Raw genomic sequence first — 16,429 nt, forward strand, 5'->3', positions numbered from 1 at the left:
CAAAGGAACAATGCATGCATTTAACAGCCTATCGGGAGCCATATATCCATGGGACGCAGCAATCACAGCTATCGGAGCAATAGTGCCAAAGGAATACTCTATCGAAGGAGTAGAGCTATCGCATATCGCATAGGGCAGAGTAAGGTTCATAAGCGGAGCATATATATATATATATATATATATATATATATATGATAAACAAAGTATAACGGAGGCGTACAAAGAGCGGAGGAGTATATATATAGAGAGGCGATATAATAACACGGACCCGCGGCTCCATTATAAACTGCCTAAATGTAATATCGCATCCGCTATGTTGCTGGTCTCAAAGGGCTGTCACTCCCGAAACCTCCGATTGCGATATACGGTTGTGGACCCGACGGAGGCATTAAAACCAGTCTTATGATATATCGCATCCGTTAGTTCGGAGTGGGTATCGCAAGTGGTTTAGGCCTGCCACATTAAAAACGCTGATTGCAATAATAACACAGACCCGACGTGGGATTGTGTTATGGTTAAATGTTTTATCGCATCCGCCCATCGCACATGTTATGAAGCCTTGCCACATGAAAGCGCCGATTGTGATAGGAGCAGTGGACCCGACAGACTTATTATAAACAGTTTATATAATATCACGTCCATCGGCCATCGGCCATTGACGATTGTCGATATGTTGCGATCGCCGATAGCGATGAAAGCTGTGGACCCAACAGGTATATAAAACATGGTTCAATGCTTAACGCATCCATCACAATCGCATATGTTATGAAGCCTTCCCACACCCAAGCGCCGATTGCGATTTATGTTGCGGACCCGATACAGTTTAGATGCGGGTTTAATATTGCTTGAAGTCCGCCCTTTGGCACTTTCACCTGTTTTTACTCATATTTCCCGTGTAATTGATATTTGGCCTGCGCGCGCCTCCGAGGCAAAAATGCATATGATAATGCTCCCGATAGTTCAGGAGACTAACTCATGGAGATAATGATTGCGATTGGGAAGTGGCCGTCCGTTAAGCTATGTCGACTTTGTGTATATCTGCAATCAATGGCAAAGCAACGCTGTTACAGTATTTTAATCAGTAAGATGTGTTCTCCGTGGATTATTTGGCGCACTCCATTGAATCAACGTGTCCTGAGAACACGAATAGACAGATGAAACCGAAAGATGGGAAGTTGAAGAAGCAAGCGAGCACGGAGGAAGCCGAAGCTCAAGCGAGCGAGGAGGAAGCCAAAGAGCCATCGAGAAAGAGGAAACGAATGGACAGAGGCATGGAATGCATAAAAACAGCAAGAACTGAGGACTGGGTTGGCTGTTGGTGTGGTGAAGAACCAGAGTGTGAGATAGCAGAAGCAGCAGTGATGAATGCTGTTGAAGGTTGTTGAACGCTGTGGAAAATAAGCTAGAGGAGACAGAGGCAGCAAGAGGACGCAGCAGAACAGAAAGAGGGCAGCAGGGCTAACAAGACAGCAGATAGTCGAAGGGGAGAAGCAGCCAGCTGAGATCATAAGCTTGAACAAGAAGTTGTTCTTTATGCAGAACTTAGTTCAGCTAACAGTAGACTGACTAAAGCTGCGTGAAGACATTATCAGAAGTCATGAAGGGTACTGGACACTCTGTGTGGGCAGTATGAAGAATTGGGAAGACTACTTCAAGAGAAGACTGGTTGTCATTGATACTGTAGTTTGGAGACTACAGTGAAGCTGTAAATAGACAGAACTCAGCAGAGAAGAGTTCTGAGAGCATAACTGAACAGGATTGGAGTCCTTGGGGCTGGTGCCTCAAAAGCAAGAAGGATAGGAGTCCTTGGGGTTGGTGCCTCAGAAGTAAGCAGGATTGGAGTCCTTGGGGTTGGTGCCTCAGAAGCAAGAAGGATTGGAGTCCTTGGGGTTGATGCCTCAGAAGCAGGAAGGATTGAAGTCCTTGGGAGTTGGTGCTCCTAAGTCCAAGATTGGTGTCTTGGCAAAATAGAGTTGGTGCTCTGGAGGTTGGAGCCTCACCAAAGTCCAAGTTGGAGCTTGGCAACTGTTTGTGACCATCTATATATTGTATCTATTTTACTGCATAGTTTATATCAATAAAAGCATTTATTCTTGCTGTTCATCTTCCTGGTAGTATAAAAATAAAGAGGAAAAGAAAAGTAAAATCGCTTAAAGCACGATAACCATAAGAAGATTTATTAAGATAAAATGCATTCAAATGTCTATGATGCTTTGCGTTAAATATTCAAAGAAACATCATTTTCAGAAGTCATGTTTTTGAGGCATGGCATGCAATGTCAACCTCATACAAAAACATTTAAGCGCATGAAGTATGCATAAATCAACTTACTTGTAGGTGTATCCACTGGCTTCGCCCTGACATTAAAGGACTTGTAGTTGTACAAAATAGCATAGATCTCATTTGGCCTAAGCCATCTTGAATGTGCTTCTTCTGCAATCATATTCATATCCAAGTCTGTTCATAGAAACAGAAAAGTTGAATTTATGACTTTGCGCAACTATTATGATATGAATGTCAAAAGCTTGCATACATTCACAGAAACCAGAATTTCAAGCATGGGAAGTTTCAAAGCACATAAATAAAATTGGTATGCAATTCTGAAGAAAATATCGAACAGAAATAATTTTGTCACCAACAGCATACTAAATAATCAGTCCTGACCCCTGACAGTAAGATGGCACCATCAACAACAAATACAATGCAGCAATAGAATGTCAATGATGCAACCTATGACAGAACCTACAAGAATAATGACATATCGTATGAATGGAATACCAAAATCCTGTAGTGTACAAATAGGAAAGATATTATCATGATAGATCATGTGATGACATAAATTATAAAAATGTCCAACTATATGCATGCAGAGGGCAGCATTGACAAATACATTTTACAATCCATATAAATGCAATGTTCTGCCATGTTTCCAGGATGGGAGAGCACAGGAGTGGAGAAACGCACATGGGCGTGTGGAAGCACCCCCAAAATTTGGGGAATTTCAAGGAGGATGAGAGGAGATCGGGTACCTAGAAAAGGGACCCCTCTCTAAAAATATAAAAACAAAAGGGTCCTCTCTAAAAATATAAAAACAAAAATAATAATGAGAAAATACCAACAATAACAATTCAACCCATGCAAATTCATCATTATGCAATGTAAATACTAAACAGTAAATAGTTAAATAGTACTAAATTCAAATTTGTAAATGACATAACATGATCGGGATTAAGATTCGGTACTGAAATATACTGATTTGTAAACAATACATGAAACAAAAATAGTGAAAATAGATAATACAGGTTTAAATTTATCACTCTAGAATCTAATTAGTACAAAGAAAAATAGTAGATACTGAAGTTCAAAGTCCAAAAACTCAAAAATAGTAAAACATTGGCAAGTCAAAGACTCAGTCTGAGGTCATAAGTATCTAGAGTCAAGACTTAAAAGTTCAAACTGAAAATTAACAATGGACAAGGAACATCGAAAATAAAGTGAGGAACAAGGAGTGATAGTGAGATAGAGTAGGCAAAATTTGGTGGGACAGACAGAAGTTCCCCTTTCGTGGGGGTACGTCCAAAAGCTCCCCTTTCCTAGGAGTAATGCCCAAAAGTTCCACTTTTGTGGGGAGACACCCAAAAGCACCCCTTTTCTAGCCACAGTCTTCCCTATACCAAAGTGCCATGCAACTTTGGAAGTGTGTGCCTCTTTGATCAGCTGCAATCGCTCACCTTTAGGAACATATAGCTTATCCAGCGTGTATAGTAACCCATCCTGGAGATGGTAGTCAATGTTGTTGTCACCATCATGCACATGACACTAACTCTGGAACTGCTGATACACCTCCTTGAAGTCTTCATCTTTTGAATATGCCTCTCTGTATGAATCATGGGTGAATGGCTCCATGTGCATAAGAGACCCCAAAGCCATGTATGAAAGCATGTCGACCAATGCCCTTCACTTGGAAACTATTGTATAAGTAACCCATCTTGAAAATGGTAGTCAATGTTGTTGTCACCATTGCACATGCAAACACTGAAACATCTGTGAACTAACAAATGATAAACACCCCTTGAAGCTACTCTCATCATTTCATGACCACTACTAGACACAAGATCATCATCAGGAGCTACATAGACATCATGTCTAAGGTGCCTCAGCCTGATGGCAATCCAATGTGCATTGCATGACTAGTGCCCCAAATTGCTGGTTCTGATGATCTGATTGTCGATGTCAGTGATGCCAATATGAAATGGGATCATTAGGAGTCGAGCCTAATTGCATTTATTGTTTTGAAATCCTGAAAACCATTAAGCCCTTTTCTTATGAAATCCAATTGAGTCATTTCAAAAACTTTAAGAAACATTGTTAGGGTTGTCCTCAAAAAGTCCCATCCAAAATCGGCCTTGTTAAAAGTTCCGTCCTGTTCCGTTGTTTGGAGAAGTCAGCATTCAAACCGGGTTTTTTGGCCGGTTTAGACCGGCAGGGTTGCTAACCGGCCGGTTAGACCGATAACCGGTTTTTAAAAACGGTTTTTAAAACACTGATTGTAACAACTAGTGATCTGTGTGGATTACTGTCTCCTTTCCCATCAAATAGTGCTTCCACTTCTTCACAACTTGCACCATGGCATAGAGCTCCTTGTCGTAGGTAGGGTAGTTAAGAAATGCCCCATGAAATACTTCAGAATGGTAGCATACAGGCCTTCCTCCCTGCATCAAGACAGCTCCCATAGCATACCCACTCGCATTTGTCTCCACTTCAAAGGGTCGCTGCAAGTTTACTGGTGCTTGACTGATCTTCTTCTTTAGCTCCTTGAAGCCCTTCTACTGACCTTTTCCCCACTGAAAACTCTTGCCACTTACTGTTATGGCATGGAGCGGCACTGCAACCGCTGAAAATGAGGCTATGAATTTCCTCAGGTATTGTGCCGCCCCAATGAAACTCCTAACCTCAAAAACATTAGTAGGCACCGGCCATTTCATGATGGCCTCCATCTTGGAAGGATCTATCTTCAACTCTCCTCCACCGATCACATATCCCAAATACACTAAAGACTATTGCGCAAACTCACACTTCTTCACGATTTGCTAGGAACTAGTGCTTCTTCAATGTTTCCAACACCTGTGACAAACGTGAAATATGCTCCTCCCAAGTAGCACTATATACCACTATATCATCCAAATAGACAATAACAAATGAATCTATAAAAGGGTGCAATACATCATTCATTAATCTCATAAATGTAGTTGGTGCATTACATAATCCAAATGGCATAACTAACCACTCATACAAACCTTGCCTGGTTTTGAAGGCGGTCTTCTAGGTATCTTCTTCTTTGACTCGAACCTAGTGATATCCAAATTCAAGTCCATCTTGGTGAAGTATTTTGATTGCTGCAACTGATCTAACAAATCATCTATCCTGAGTAGGGGGTATCTGTTCTTGAACGTGATTTTATTCAACGCCCTGTAATCTTTACACATCCGCCAAGTCCCATCCTTCTTTGGCACAATGATGATGGGTGACCCACATGGTGATGTACTCGGTCAAATGACACCCTGTTCCAGTAGTTGCAACTGTTTCTTCACTTCACTTGCTTCTATAACAGACTACCTGTATAGCCCAATATTTGGAAATGGGGAGTGCGGCAATAGTTGGATCTCGTGCTCCACTTCTCTCTTAGGTGGTAACCCTTTGGGCTCTCGGAGCACATCCCTGTATGCCTATAACAACTCCTCCAAATGTTGTTTATGTTTCTTAGTACAACCCTCCAGGGATGCCTTGCCTCTTAATGGCTCCTCTACAAACTTACTTTCTCTTAAAAACAATAAAACATACTTCTTGCTAGAACTAATCAATGTCTTCGCTTGGTTGGCATTTCCCAATGGAATTAAGATTTTCCTTTGTGCACGTTGATGATGAACGATTTTCCATCCTTGATAAGTCGGTACTGGTTGGCTCTCCTCATGAATATTGCATCATGCATGTACATGTATGGACTCCCAAACACAACTCCACATACATCAAGAGGAACCACATCTAGATCTGCTTCATCAATAAAAATCAGCACTAATAGCAAATCTAATTTTACATTGTTTTGTTACCTTCAGCACTGCATCCTTATTTACCCATGCCAGTGGATATGGGTTTGGATGTGTTGAGAAATCTTGGGCATTCAAAGTTACAGGATTTCTCTACTTGATAATTGTTTGTGGTACACTTTTACTTCTTAGCTTATAATCTTTTCTTCGTTATGTTATTATTGTGTTTTCTTCATCAAGAAAATTACCAATATGCACAATAAAAGACAAGTGACACAATATGTAGGCTTCTCAGCCAGGGCCAAAACCTCTCACCTCTTGAGAGGAGAACCCGATCAAAATTCTTCTTCTAGATCTTCAATTGATAAATACCAAGACCATGACACAAACCCTTGACTCTAGTATCCTCCCAAGAACCTTGTCACTAACCTTGATGCTCTGCCTCTTCCTTTCTTCACCTTTCTTCTTGATTTTGAACTACTCTCCTCGACTCCTAGAGAACCTCGATCTCTATCTTTTCACTGCTCCTTCTCGACTTCCCTTAGAGAATCTCGATCTCTCTAGGTCTTTATTAGTTTCCTCTAGAGAAACTCGATCTCTAGATCTCTACTTCGACCTTTCCAGAAGGATTCTTCCTTGCTGCCCCAGAAGAAACCTCTCCTTCGCTTGCCCAGAAGAAACCCTTCTTCGCTGCCCCAGAAGAAACTCTTTTTGCACTTTTGTTTCACCTTTACTTTGCACCTTTCCTTCACCAAATTCAAGTCAAGTTGCTTGATTCGAATGGAGGTCAAATACATCTATTTATACACCTCTCCACATGATCTTTAGGCCGGCCGACTTGACTGCTGGAATTAGGATGACTTTATCTAGCATGTTCTTCCATTGTTTGTAGGCCCACTTGAAGAGGATAAGTGACAAGTTCTTGGAGGATACTTTACATAGACAAGATTGACCTTTTACAAAGTGTAACATGACTTCATTACATGACAATGACTCTAACATTTTATGACTAGATGACAAATAAATCCTAAAGACTCTCAATGGGAGTCTTGACTCAAAAACAAAATCCCTTGCTCATGAAACCCATGAAGCAAGTCAATAAAATAATTTTATTTTTCTTATTTACATCTCATTACATAAAATCATATTTACATGTCATTATGAAGACCAAACCTAGTTACACTTTTCAACACTCCCTCTTAACTAGGGAGGTATTCATAATGGTACTTGGACTTTCTCAATCTGAAGAATTTCTCATAAGAAGAATTCGAATTTGTAACTCCTTTGTATAGCATCATATCAACTAGCATTATTATATAGCAAGGCCTTGACTAACAGCTCCTCTCTCCACAAGATCTGAGCTCAATTTTGGCGAGACCAATGATTTATAGACACACTCATCATTGTCTCTCTCAGAACATACCCCACCGAGGTTCTCTCAAGATATGCTCCATGAGGACTATTCTTTTCCTGGACTCCATAGTCCCACAAAGAATATCGGTCCTCCACGACTACTCTTATTGTTGGATGCCCTATCTCATCCTCAAAGAGCATCGGATGCCAAATGACTACACAATCCTCCATTCTCTCTTCCTAGGTGAAGACTAGAATGACATGTCTATCTCTCATTTTAAAACCAGGAGGACATATTCCAATAAAGGAATGTATGTGAAAATTCCTATATCTAACAATCTTTGGAATCCTACTGCAACCAGCTAAACCTACTTCACCTAGATTGTAAATTACGTTACAAACTTATTTCATATTTCTTCTTGAAATATTGAAGTAAATTATTGAAGCAACCTACACCAAATTAAATATGACTCTAAAACATAGAAACTAAGCAAGGAAATACAAACACATAGGACACCATTATTTTTGGACAAATGTCCTCGAAAAAACCCAATGTGGGAAAATCGGTGCAGCGTCTCTGAGGGTTTTATTATTATGCAGGAGAAAATCCGAGTACAATTCTAGGATGCTCAACTAACAATCCGACACACAAAGAATACTGGACAAAATATTGGTGAAATGATCTCACCTTGTCACTGGGAAAATCAGTCACTGATCCTGTTAGCACTCCAGGAAACTCTCCTAGGTTGTAGATCGGAGATGCCTGGTAACATGTAATCTTCAATATTGTTCTCTGAACTATTGGAATAAATGATGGTTTGGATCAAGCCAGATAACCATTTCAACTATGTTTTTACTCAAGACATGCATGAACACCCTCAGCTTACAAGGCTTTAGACCACTAATGTTCAATAGTTTGTAGATTCAATGAATGGATGGAGAATACTGACCATACCGGCAGATGCATACATAAACATAAATGAATGGCTAGCTACAGGTAACAAATGAGAATACTGACTGTACCAGCAAATGCATATATAAACACATATGAATGGCTAGCTACAGGCAGTAAAAGAAACTTGCAAATCTAATTTATCAACGCAGAGATAAGATGACAGTTATCTAGCATTAGATATAGAAGAAACATGAACAACCTGTTCAAGTGAAAGCTTAGAACAGAAAAGAAAATGGACATTGAACATATGACAGCAAAAGAAGCTTGTATTACTAATGAATGAAGATGAGAAGCTTGAGTAGCAAAGTCCCATTAGTCTCCAGAAGTTGAACCCATATTACACCTTACTAACAATTATTTATAGCCTGTTTACAATGCTCCTGAGCTCTAAGAGGCTTGGAGTATTAATTTGTCTGATTTGTCCCTTAATTGTTTGATTCCCTCTATGGGCAAGCATGGCTCGGAGGTTTTCCTCCTCTGACAGACAAATAACCGCATTCAAATATTTTGGGCAATTGTTACGCTGTCTGGGAGTTTTTCTGTGCCAGAGATGCTCCATAACGTTTGTTGGTATGGCTGTTGCGTTGTCTGTGTTGTTGATGCTCCCTAATCTTGTTTGATTCGGGTTGCAGCATGTTATGGCCCTTCCAATGATTTAACAATGCATGCTTTTGTTATAGTAGAACAGCGCTGCCCTTGTGGTGGACCTCTGTTGAAAACAATGTATATTTCTATTTTAAATAGAAAACACAGCCATCACTGCTAAATCCTGCCTTCTCTGTCCTTTCAGACTTCAACAGTCTTGAAAAATGATTAATTCCTTTATCGGGTCCGCCCTGGGGGTTACTATCATATATCGCAACCGGTCGGTTCCCTCGCTTCCCTTTGTATTTGGCAATTCGTGAAAAACGCTGGAAAATATATATATTTCACTTCCCGGACCCTTTCGGGTCCGAGCTTCATCGCTATCGGCGCTGGCCAAGGTTCCTTTGTATTTCGTTGAAACAACGAAAATACATTAAAAATGCATTGAAAACGGCCTTGGGCGGACTTGAAAAATTATGCAATATCATTGCGAATCCCATCGGGTCCGGGTTTAATCGCTATCGCAAGTCGCATCCATATGTGTGTAAAGGCTGCGCCCCTTGGTTTCCGCCGATAGCGATCCAGCGATGTAACATGGGCCATTGATCTGCACGCGCGATCGACGGTCCACGTTTAATCGCCGATCGCAGTCGCAACTTCCCCCTGGTCCGTGCCGATAACGCCAACTCGCCTCCGCCGATTGCGACCCGCTGATCCAATCATCGACGGTGTCCAACGCCGATTTCCACTACCTGCGACCGCCGATTTGCGATTTAGCCGCTTAGATCTGGGTCGTTGATCGGCCAGATCTAACGACAACTGTGCATTCTTGGGTCTTAAGCCTACAAGAGTGGTTTTTCATGGTTTTTGTAGTGTTTTAGCCTCCCAATAGTGCATTTTTGCCCTTCCAAGGGCTCTCGGCATGTGATGGTTTTGCTCTTTGGATGATCTTAGTGAAGATTTTGAAGATTTAAAGAGCAAATTTGGATCCATTGGCATGATTATGTTGGCTTATGGAGACTTTAAAGGGCATACTTGGATCCATTTTTGGACCATTTGCCCACAAGGCTAACAGATCCTGCTGAACTGGAGGCTCTACGTCACCCTCTACGTAGAACTGCATCACACCCGGCAGTTTCTACATCACCCCTGCTGGGTATTACGTTGTCCCTCTTCTGGATCCTCTGCTGGCTAAGAAAATCGTTCTTCTGCCTTCCAGACCCACACCCCGGCTCCCGCCAACTGAAACTCGACTTCCCTTTATGGCCTGCGTTGCCTCTCCGTGGGCCAGCAACCCCTCTGGACGTCTTTTTGTTCTCTCTCTGCCTCATACTCTCCGGAACTTCCTTCTTCTGGATTCTCACTGCCCCTCTGCTGCAAAAAATCTCATCAATTGATTTTTCCTCCTGAGAACTTCTCACTTCAAAAAATCGATTTCTTGATCTCTCTTGGTGTGTTTTCCAAATGACCCTCAAGCCCCTTCTTATACCTTCCTGTTGGACAACCAACGGCCTAGATTAACTCCTACTCAAAGGCTCAGATCATTTTGACTTGATCTCCGTCTTTATCTAGAAGATTCACCCACAATTAGATTAATACCCATTAATATTTTAATTTTCCTAAGTTTAGACTTAGGAACCCCATTAAAAATAATAATTATTTAAATATAATCGTTTCTGGGTGGAATTTCCCAAAACAGCTTTTGGGTTCTATGGAGCGCATGTGCCCAAGCCTCCCTGCAAAATTTGAGGCCTAAAGCACATCCGATGCTACCCCAAATCAACACTCCCTCTTAGCGAGGAATGTGCTCTAGCAGTATATTGTTGTTGCATACTGCTCTGACTCTAAAGCAGCGTCCTTTGCGTTGTTGATGTCTGAAATGCTGTCCACCAACTACTGCGTTGCTGTTGTAACTGCATTGTTGCCTTTGACATTGCCACTGCCAATGCTACATTTGTACTACAGCTCCCTCTCAAATGTTGCATCTGTTATGCTGCTAGCACTGCCACTGCTAACACTGCATCCGTACTGCAACTCAGTTGCTAAGAGAAGCAACTGAAAAAACATCCAAAATTGGACAAGTATCCAGTGGATACACCTCGGTGCTGAAACCCTGACTACTGCTAGTCCCACGTTGTCTTCTGAAGCCACTACATTGTTGAAGCTCTACACTGTGCCTCCATGCATTGTTGCCTCCATGCTCTGCGTTGCTCATGTTTTGGCGCTACTAACTACTGCATCTGTCGAATCAACACTCAATGGCACCAACTAAAAACTCCCCTATCCCGCTACTATTGCCTTTATGCTCTGCGTTGCTCATGTTTTGGCGCTACTCACTACTGCATCTATTGAATCAACACTCAATGGCACCAACTGAAAACTCCCCTATCCCACTACTACTGATCATGGGCTCCTTTAGCAAGGTGATGATCTAAGAGGTAAGCTCCTCAAGGATCCTGCCCATCTGTAGCTCTATCAAACTACAGTTCTATATTAGCCCACATCCCTCCTGGAGGTATCTTGGTTGTCATGGCGAACTCCTCCTCTCGTTCAATCTTTGTTGTTGTAACCTTAGGATCGTGCTTCGCATCCTTGTCATTTTTCTTCAAAGGACACTGGGATGCATAGTGGCCCATCTCACCACATCTGAAACACTTCACCTTGGAGACGTCCTTCTTTCGTCTCTGTTGCCCCCGCTGTCCCTTCGATGCAAGGGCTGCGTTATCCTCCTCTACTTTGGGCTTCGACCCACTGCTGCTGCTGCTTACGTCAAATTTGACCTTGACCACTCTCTCCTCAGCTCTTCTTGTTTTAGCGCTGCCCACATCTCATCCCAATTTGGCAATGTTGCTCTGCCTAGGATACTCTGGACAAATACTTGCCATTCATCCAAGACAGAATTTAGAGCCGGTCTCACTAACTCTGAATCCTGAGGTGTATGCCCCGCAACTACCAACTCATCACGGGTCTCCTTCATCTTCATGAGGAATGGATCCACACGTTCTCCCTTCTGCATCTGAGCAAATCTCAACTTTTGTTCCAAGTACATCTTCTGTTGCTCGCAAGATCCTTGATATAACGTGGCCAACGCATCCCACATCTCCTTAGCAGTTGCTCTGCTAGCAACGTGGCACACTACGTGATCCTTGACTCCATCCAGGATCATCCTCTTGGCCTTCGCCATCTCAACTTTGCACTTGTTTAGCGGATCTGCATCCATAGGGATAGCTACCACACTATCAACATACGTCTTGAGGGCATGCTAATCTAGAAGGAAAGACATTATAGCCTTCTAGATGACATAGTTGGAAGCTTCGTCCAACCTGTCCTGATCCCTCAAGCCACTAGCCGCCATATCCTCCGAAAAATGTCGAACAACTCCCTCTTTCTCCCTACTACGTAGCTCCTAGGCTGCCTTACGCACTCCCTGATGGAGTTGGTAAGTCTGTTGCTCAGCAAATGAAAAAATATTGATTTCCTCGGCAAGAAATCACTGAGGAAGTATTGCCTCACTATGCAATCTTCTTCCTCCTTCCGATGGCTTTTCTGCCCAGCACTTAGCTTGCAGAAAACTGTGTACCTCTACCTCTGCACTAATGCTCTGCGTGGTTCCCTCTGCCTTGTCAAATTCTCGATCTAGCAGTGTTTCCTCTCTGTCGGCTCACTTAAAGAGAGACACCCACGAAAATATAGCCCTCCTAGCTAGAACTGTGCAATCCCTCAATGGATTCAAACTACTGCTTGTTGCAGCAAGTGGGCCCTTGCTTCAGTGCTACATCTGCTCTTCTTATTTCACATCAACGGCTCTGATACCATGTGAAAATTCCTAGATCTAACAATCTATGGAATCCTCCTGCAACCAGCTGAATCTACTTCACCTAGATTGTAAATTACGTTACAAACTTATTTCAGATTTCTTCTTGAAATATTGAAGTAAAATACTGAAGTAGCCTACACCAAATTAAATATGATTCTGAAACATAGAAACTGAGCAAGGAAATACAAACACATAGGACACTGTTATTTTTGGACAAATGTCCCCAATAAAACCCAATGCGGGAAAACCGGTGCAGCAGCTCTGAGGGTTTTATTATTATGCAAGAGAAAATCTGAGTACAATTCTAGGATGCTCAACTAGCAATCTAATACACAGAGAATACTAGACAAAAGATTGGTGAAATGATCTCATCCTGTCACTAGGAGAATCATTGACTGATCCTGCTAAACTGGAGACTCTGCGTCACCCCCTGCGTGGCCTCTGCGCAAAACTGCGTCACTCCCAACAGTTTTTGCGTCACCCTTGTTGGGTATTACGTTGTCCCTCTTCCGAATCCTCTGCTGGCTGAGAAAATCAATCTTCTACCTTCCGGACCCACACCCCGGCGCCCACCAACTGAAACTCTACTTCCCTCAGCAAGAAACTCAACTTCCCTCTATGGCCTGCGCTGCCTCTGCATCAGCACTGCATGGGCCAGCGTCTGCCCCTCTCTGGACGTTTTTTTCTCCTCTCTCTACCTCGTACTCTCCGGAACTTCCTTCTTCTAGATTCTCACTGCCCCCTCTGTTGCAAGAAATCTCCTCAATCGATTTTCCTCCTGAGAACTTCTCACTTCAGAAAATCAATTTCTTGATCTCTCTTGGTGTGTTTTCCAAATGACCCTCAAGCCCCTTCTTATATCTTCCTGTTGGACAACCAACGGCCTAGATTAACTCATAATCAAAGGCTCAAATCGTTTTGACTTGATCTCCGTCTTTATCTAGAAGATTCACCCACAATTAGATTAATACGCATTAATATTTTAATTTTCCTAAGTTTAGACTTAGGAACCCCATTAAAAATATTAATTATTTTAATATAATCATTTCTGGGTTGAATTTCCCAAAACGGTTTCTGGGTTCTTTGGAATGCATGTGCCCAAGCCTCCCTGCAAAATTTGAGGCCTAGAGCACATCCAATGCTACCCCAAATCAACAATGTACTCATTCCTATCACAAAGGAATGTACCTAAGCTCCCTGCTTATAGGAATTTCCAAGTTTCTTCCAAGTAAGAAACTTATTTTCAGGCTCCCTCTTAACCAAGGGACCTATCGCAGCTCCTCATGTGGAGATCCTGAAACACCTAGCTTCTTGAAGAGCTCCTTCCTTCGATGTCATGAATTTCTTCTTCGTTAAGGAGTCTTCATCTTTATCCATGAGTTAGTCATGTCCTCAACTCATCAAAAAGTGATCCATCAAATTTTCTATCTTGCTTTGCTTCATGTCATTCTGCTTTCATGCCATAATTTTCGGAGGGACATTACATCCTTCTATATGGTCCACTTGGAAGTCATTCACAGATTTCCCTTTGGCAATCCTACATAAGCCCATCCAGATATTAGTTCAAAGATAATCAATAAACACTTCAAATCAAAATTACCTTTGTGATGATCTTTCACCATGACATCTTCCTGTAAGTATCAGCATCCTGCATGCAGATTGACACATCTCCCACAGATATCCATTATCAAGGGTCTCTATCTTTTTCTGACTTCTATCAGAGTCTTCACATCTTTCAGGAGATCTTCTAGTCAAATCTTCTTGGTCTTCAAATGTTGAATGCCTTCTACCTTTGTTGCATATCATCACAATCTCTTCCCATCTTTTCACACTTCATTCCTAGGAGCTTCCAATCAGAGTTCCTTGATTGAAGACAGCGTCCTCATGATTCATATTATGTTGATTTCATCTAGTGTGACTTGTGCTTTGCTACAATCTTTCGGAGGAGGAGATTCTTTCTTCTCTTGATCATATTCCCAAGATGGAAATAGTGATCCATATTATCTGCAACCATATGACATGACTTTCATAATAATCTATGTAAGTATCCATACCTCATCTTCCTTTCAGACTTCCTATAGCAGCTTCATTCAAAAATACTTTATCCTTTAGACATGCTTTCCTATTATGTCACCATACCATCATTCCTAGAATCCCACGAGTTGGAATTCCTGATGAAAACCTTTGCTTCCTTTCTAGATCGATGAATCGTTTGATGAGAATTCCATTAGAGAAACTTGAGGATGTTTCATATCCCCACACGGCAGATGTTTTCTTTATTGACTATGATGATCCCAGTCGATGATGACCTTTGCTTCTTTCTATAAGTATCAATGAGGTTTCCTAAGAGCCTCCTATTCTTTGTAATTAGTAGAATTTGTACCACACATACTTTCTGCTTCCCATGCCGTGAGCTCGCTCTTCTAATACTTCTATCACGGTGCTATTTCTAATCTAATGCATTCTATTTTATTTGTACTACATCCTATCTATAACTTTACAAGTGAAAGGTACCTTGAAGATCATCTCAGTCATAGTAGAGATCCTTTTGCTTCTTCCTTCTTAAGCTTCTTTGACTCAGGTTCTTTCACTTCCTTAGTTGTATAGTCTTCTTCCCTATCCCTCTTACGTTTAGGACAGTCTCTTCTATAGTGCCCAAGACTTTGACAACCATAGCATCTTTCCTTAGCCATGTTCTTCTTTTTCTTCTTTGGAGTACCAAACTTTCCAAATTTTCCTTTTCGTCTTGTCACTAATTGTTCCCTTCTATCTAATCTTTTGTCACTTTATTTCTTCATCTTGTCTTCCTCTGCCTTGCAGAAAGACCATAATTTGATGAATGGGATAGCTTCCTCTTCCTCTTACCTTGTTCATCGGTTAATGCATTTAGAATAACAGAGATTATTTCATCTCTCCTAGATCCTGCAATTGACCTTTTATTTGAGATGCCTTTGAGAGACATGACGATATCCCTTCATCCTTTGATACCTTCAATTTATGTAGATCAGATCTAAGTGATATGATCTTTTCTATCATGTTTTTAGAGAAAAGTTCTCCCAGCTTATCATATATTTCTTTAGATGTTTCCAGCTTGGCTACATAGGAAATGAGTGGATCTTTGATGGATTCCTTAAGAATCTTTTGGGCGTTGAGATCCCTTTCCATGTATTCAGATAATGCTTGTTCTTTGGATGGCTTGGAGACCTTTCCATGGACACGATCAATGACTTCATTTACTTCGAGGACAATGTCTATCCTTCTTTTCCATACAAGGAAGTTTGATATCCCATCGAATCTTCAACTTGATGATGCACTTGTTGCTTCTTACTTCGAATCTTTTAAGGAGATTCTTACTTCAATGAGGGAAGACTGCCTTCTATGAGATCTTTGCCTCAATAGAGAGAAGATTGTCTTTCGATCTTCCTTAGATTTTAAGAGCTTCCACTTCCTTGGTGATGTATGATTTCTGGAGTGCTTCTAGGGTTTTGGTCTTTCTCCTTGCTTCCTTGAAGATAATTTCAAGACTCTTGCTTGGAGTATTCTTCGATCTAGGGTTTTGGTTTGATGAAGATCTAGATCTCTTGCTTGGTGTTCTTTGGCTTGCTTTGATCCTTCTTTGAAGTTCGATTCTCTTGTGTCTACTTGCTTTGACTGCCCCTTCTTGTCTTCAGCACC

General features: G+C 41.5%; 1 protein-coding gene across 1 annotated transcript in view; it reads right to left on the minus strand.

Annotated features, from left to right (window-relative positions):
- The window catches only part of LOC149177918 (calmodulin-binding transcription activator), a 340,027-nt gene that overhangs the window by 274,962 nt on the left and 48,636 nt on the right, over positions 1 to 16,429 (minus strand). Inside the window, exon 2 of the mRNA XM_089421919.1 lies at positions 2,332 to 2,457. Coding sequence (XP_089278045.1) covers positions 2,332 to 2,457 — 126 coding nt within the window. The remainder of the gene's footprint in view (positions 1 to 2,331; positions 2,458 to 16,429) is intronic.

Source organism: Pinus tabuliformis, chromosome 4_1 (assembly GCF_031772625.1).
Source record: "Pinus tabuliformis cultivar Carrire ecotype Pingquan chromosome 4_1, CPIR1, whole genome shotgun sequence".
Taxonomy (NCBI): Eukaryota; Viridiplantae; Streptophyta; class Pinopsida; order Pinales; family Pinaceae; genus Pinus; species Pinus tabuliformis.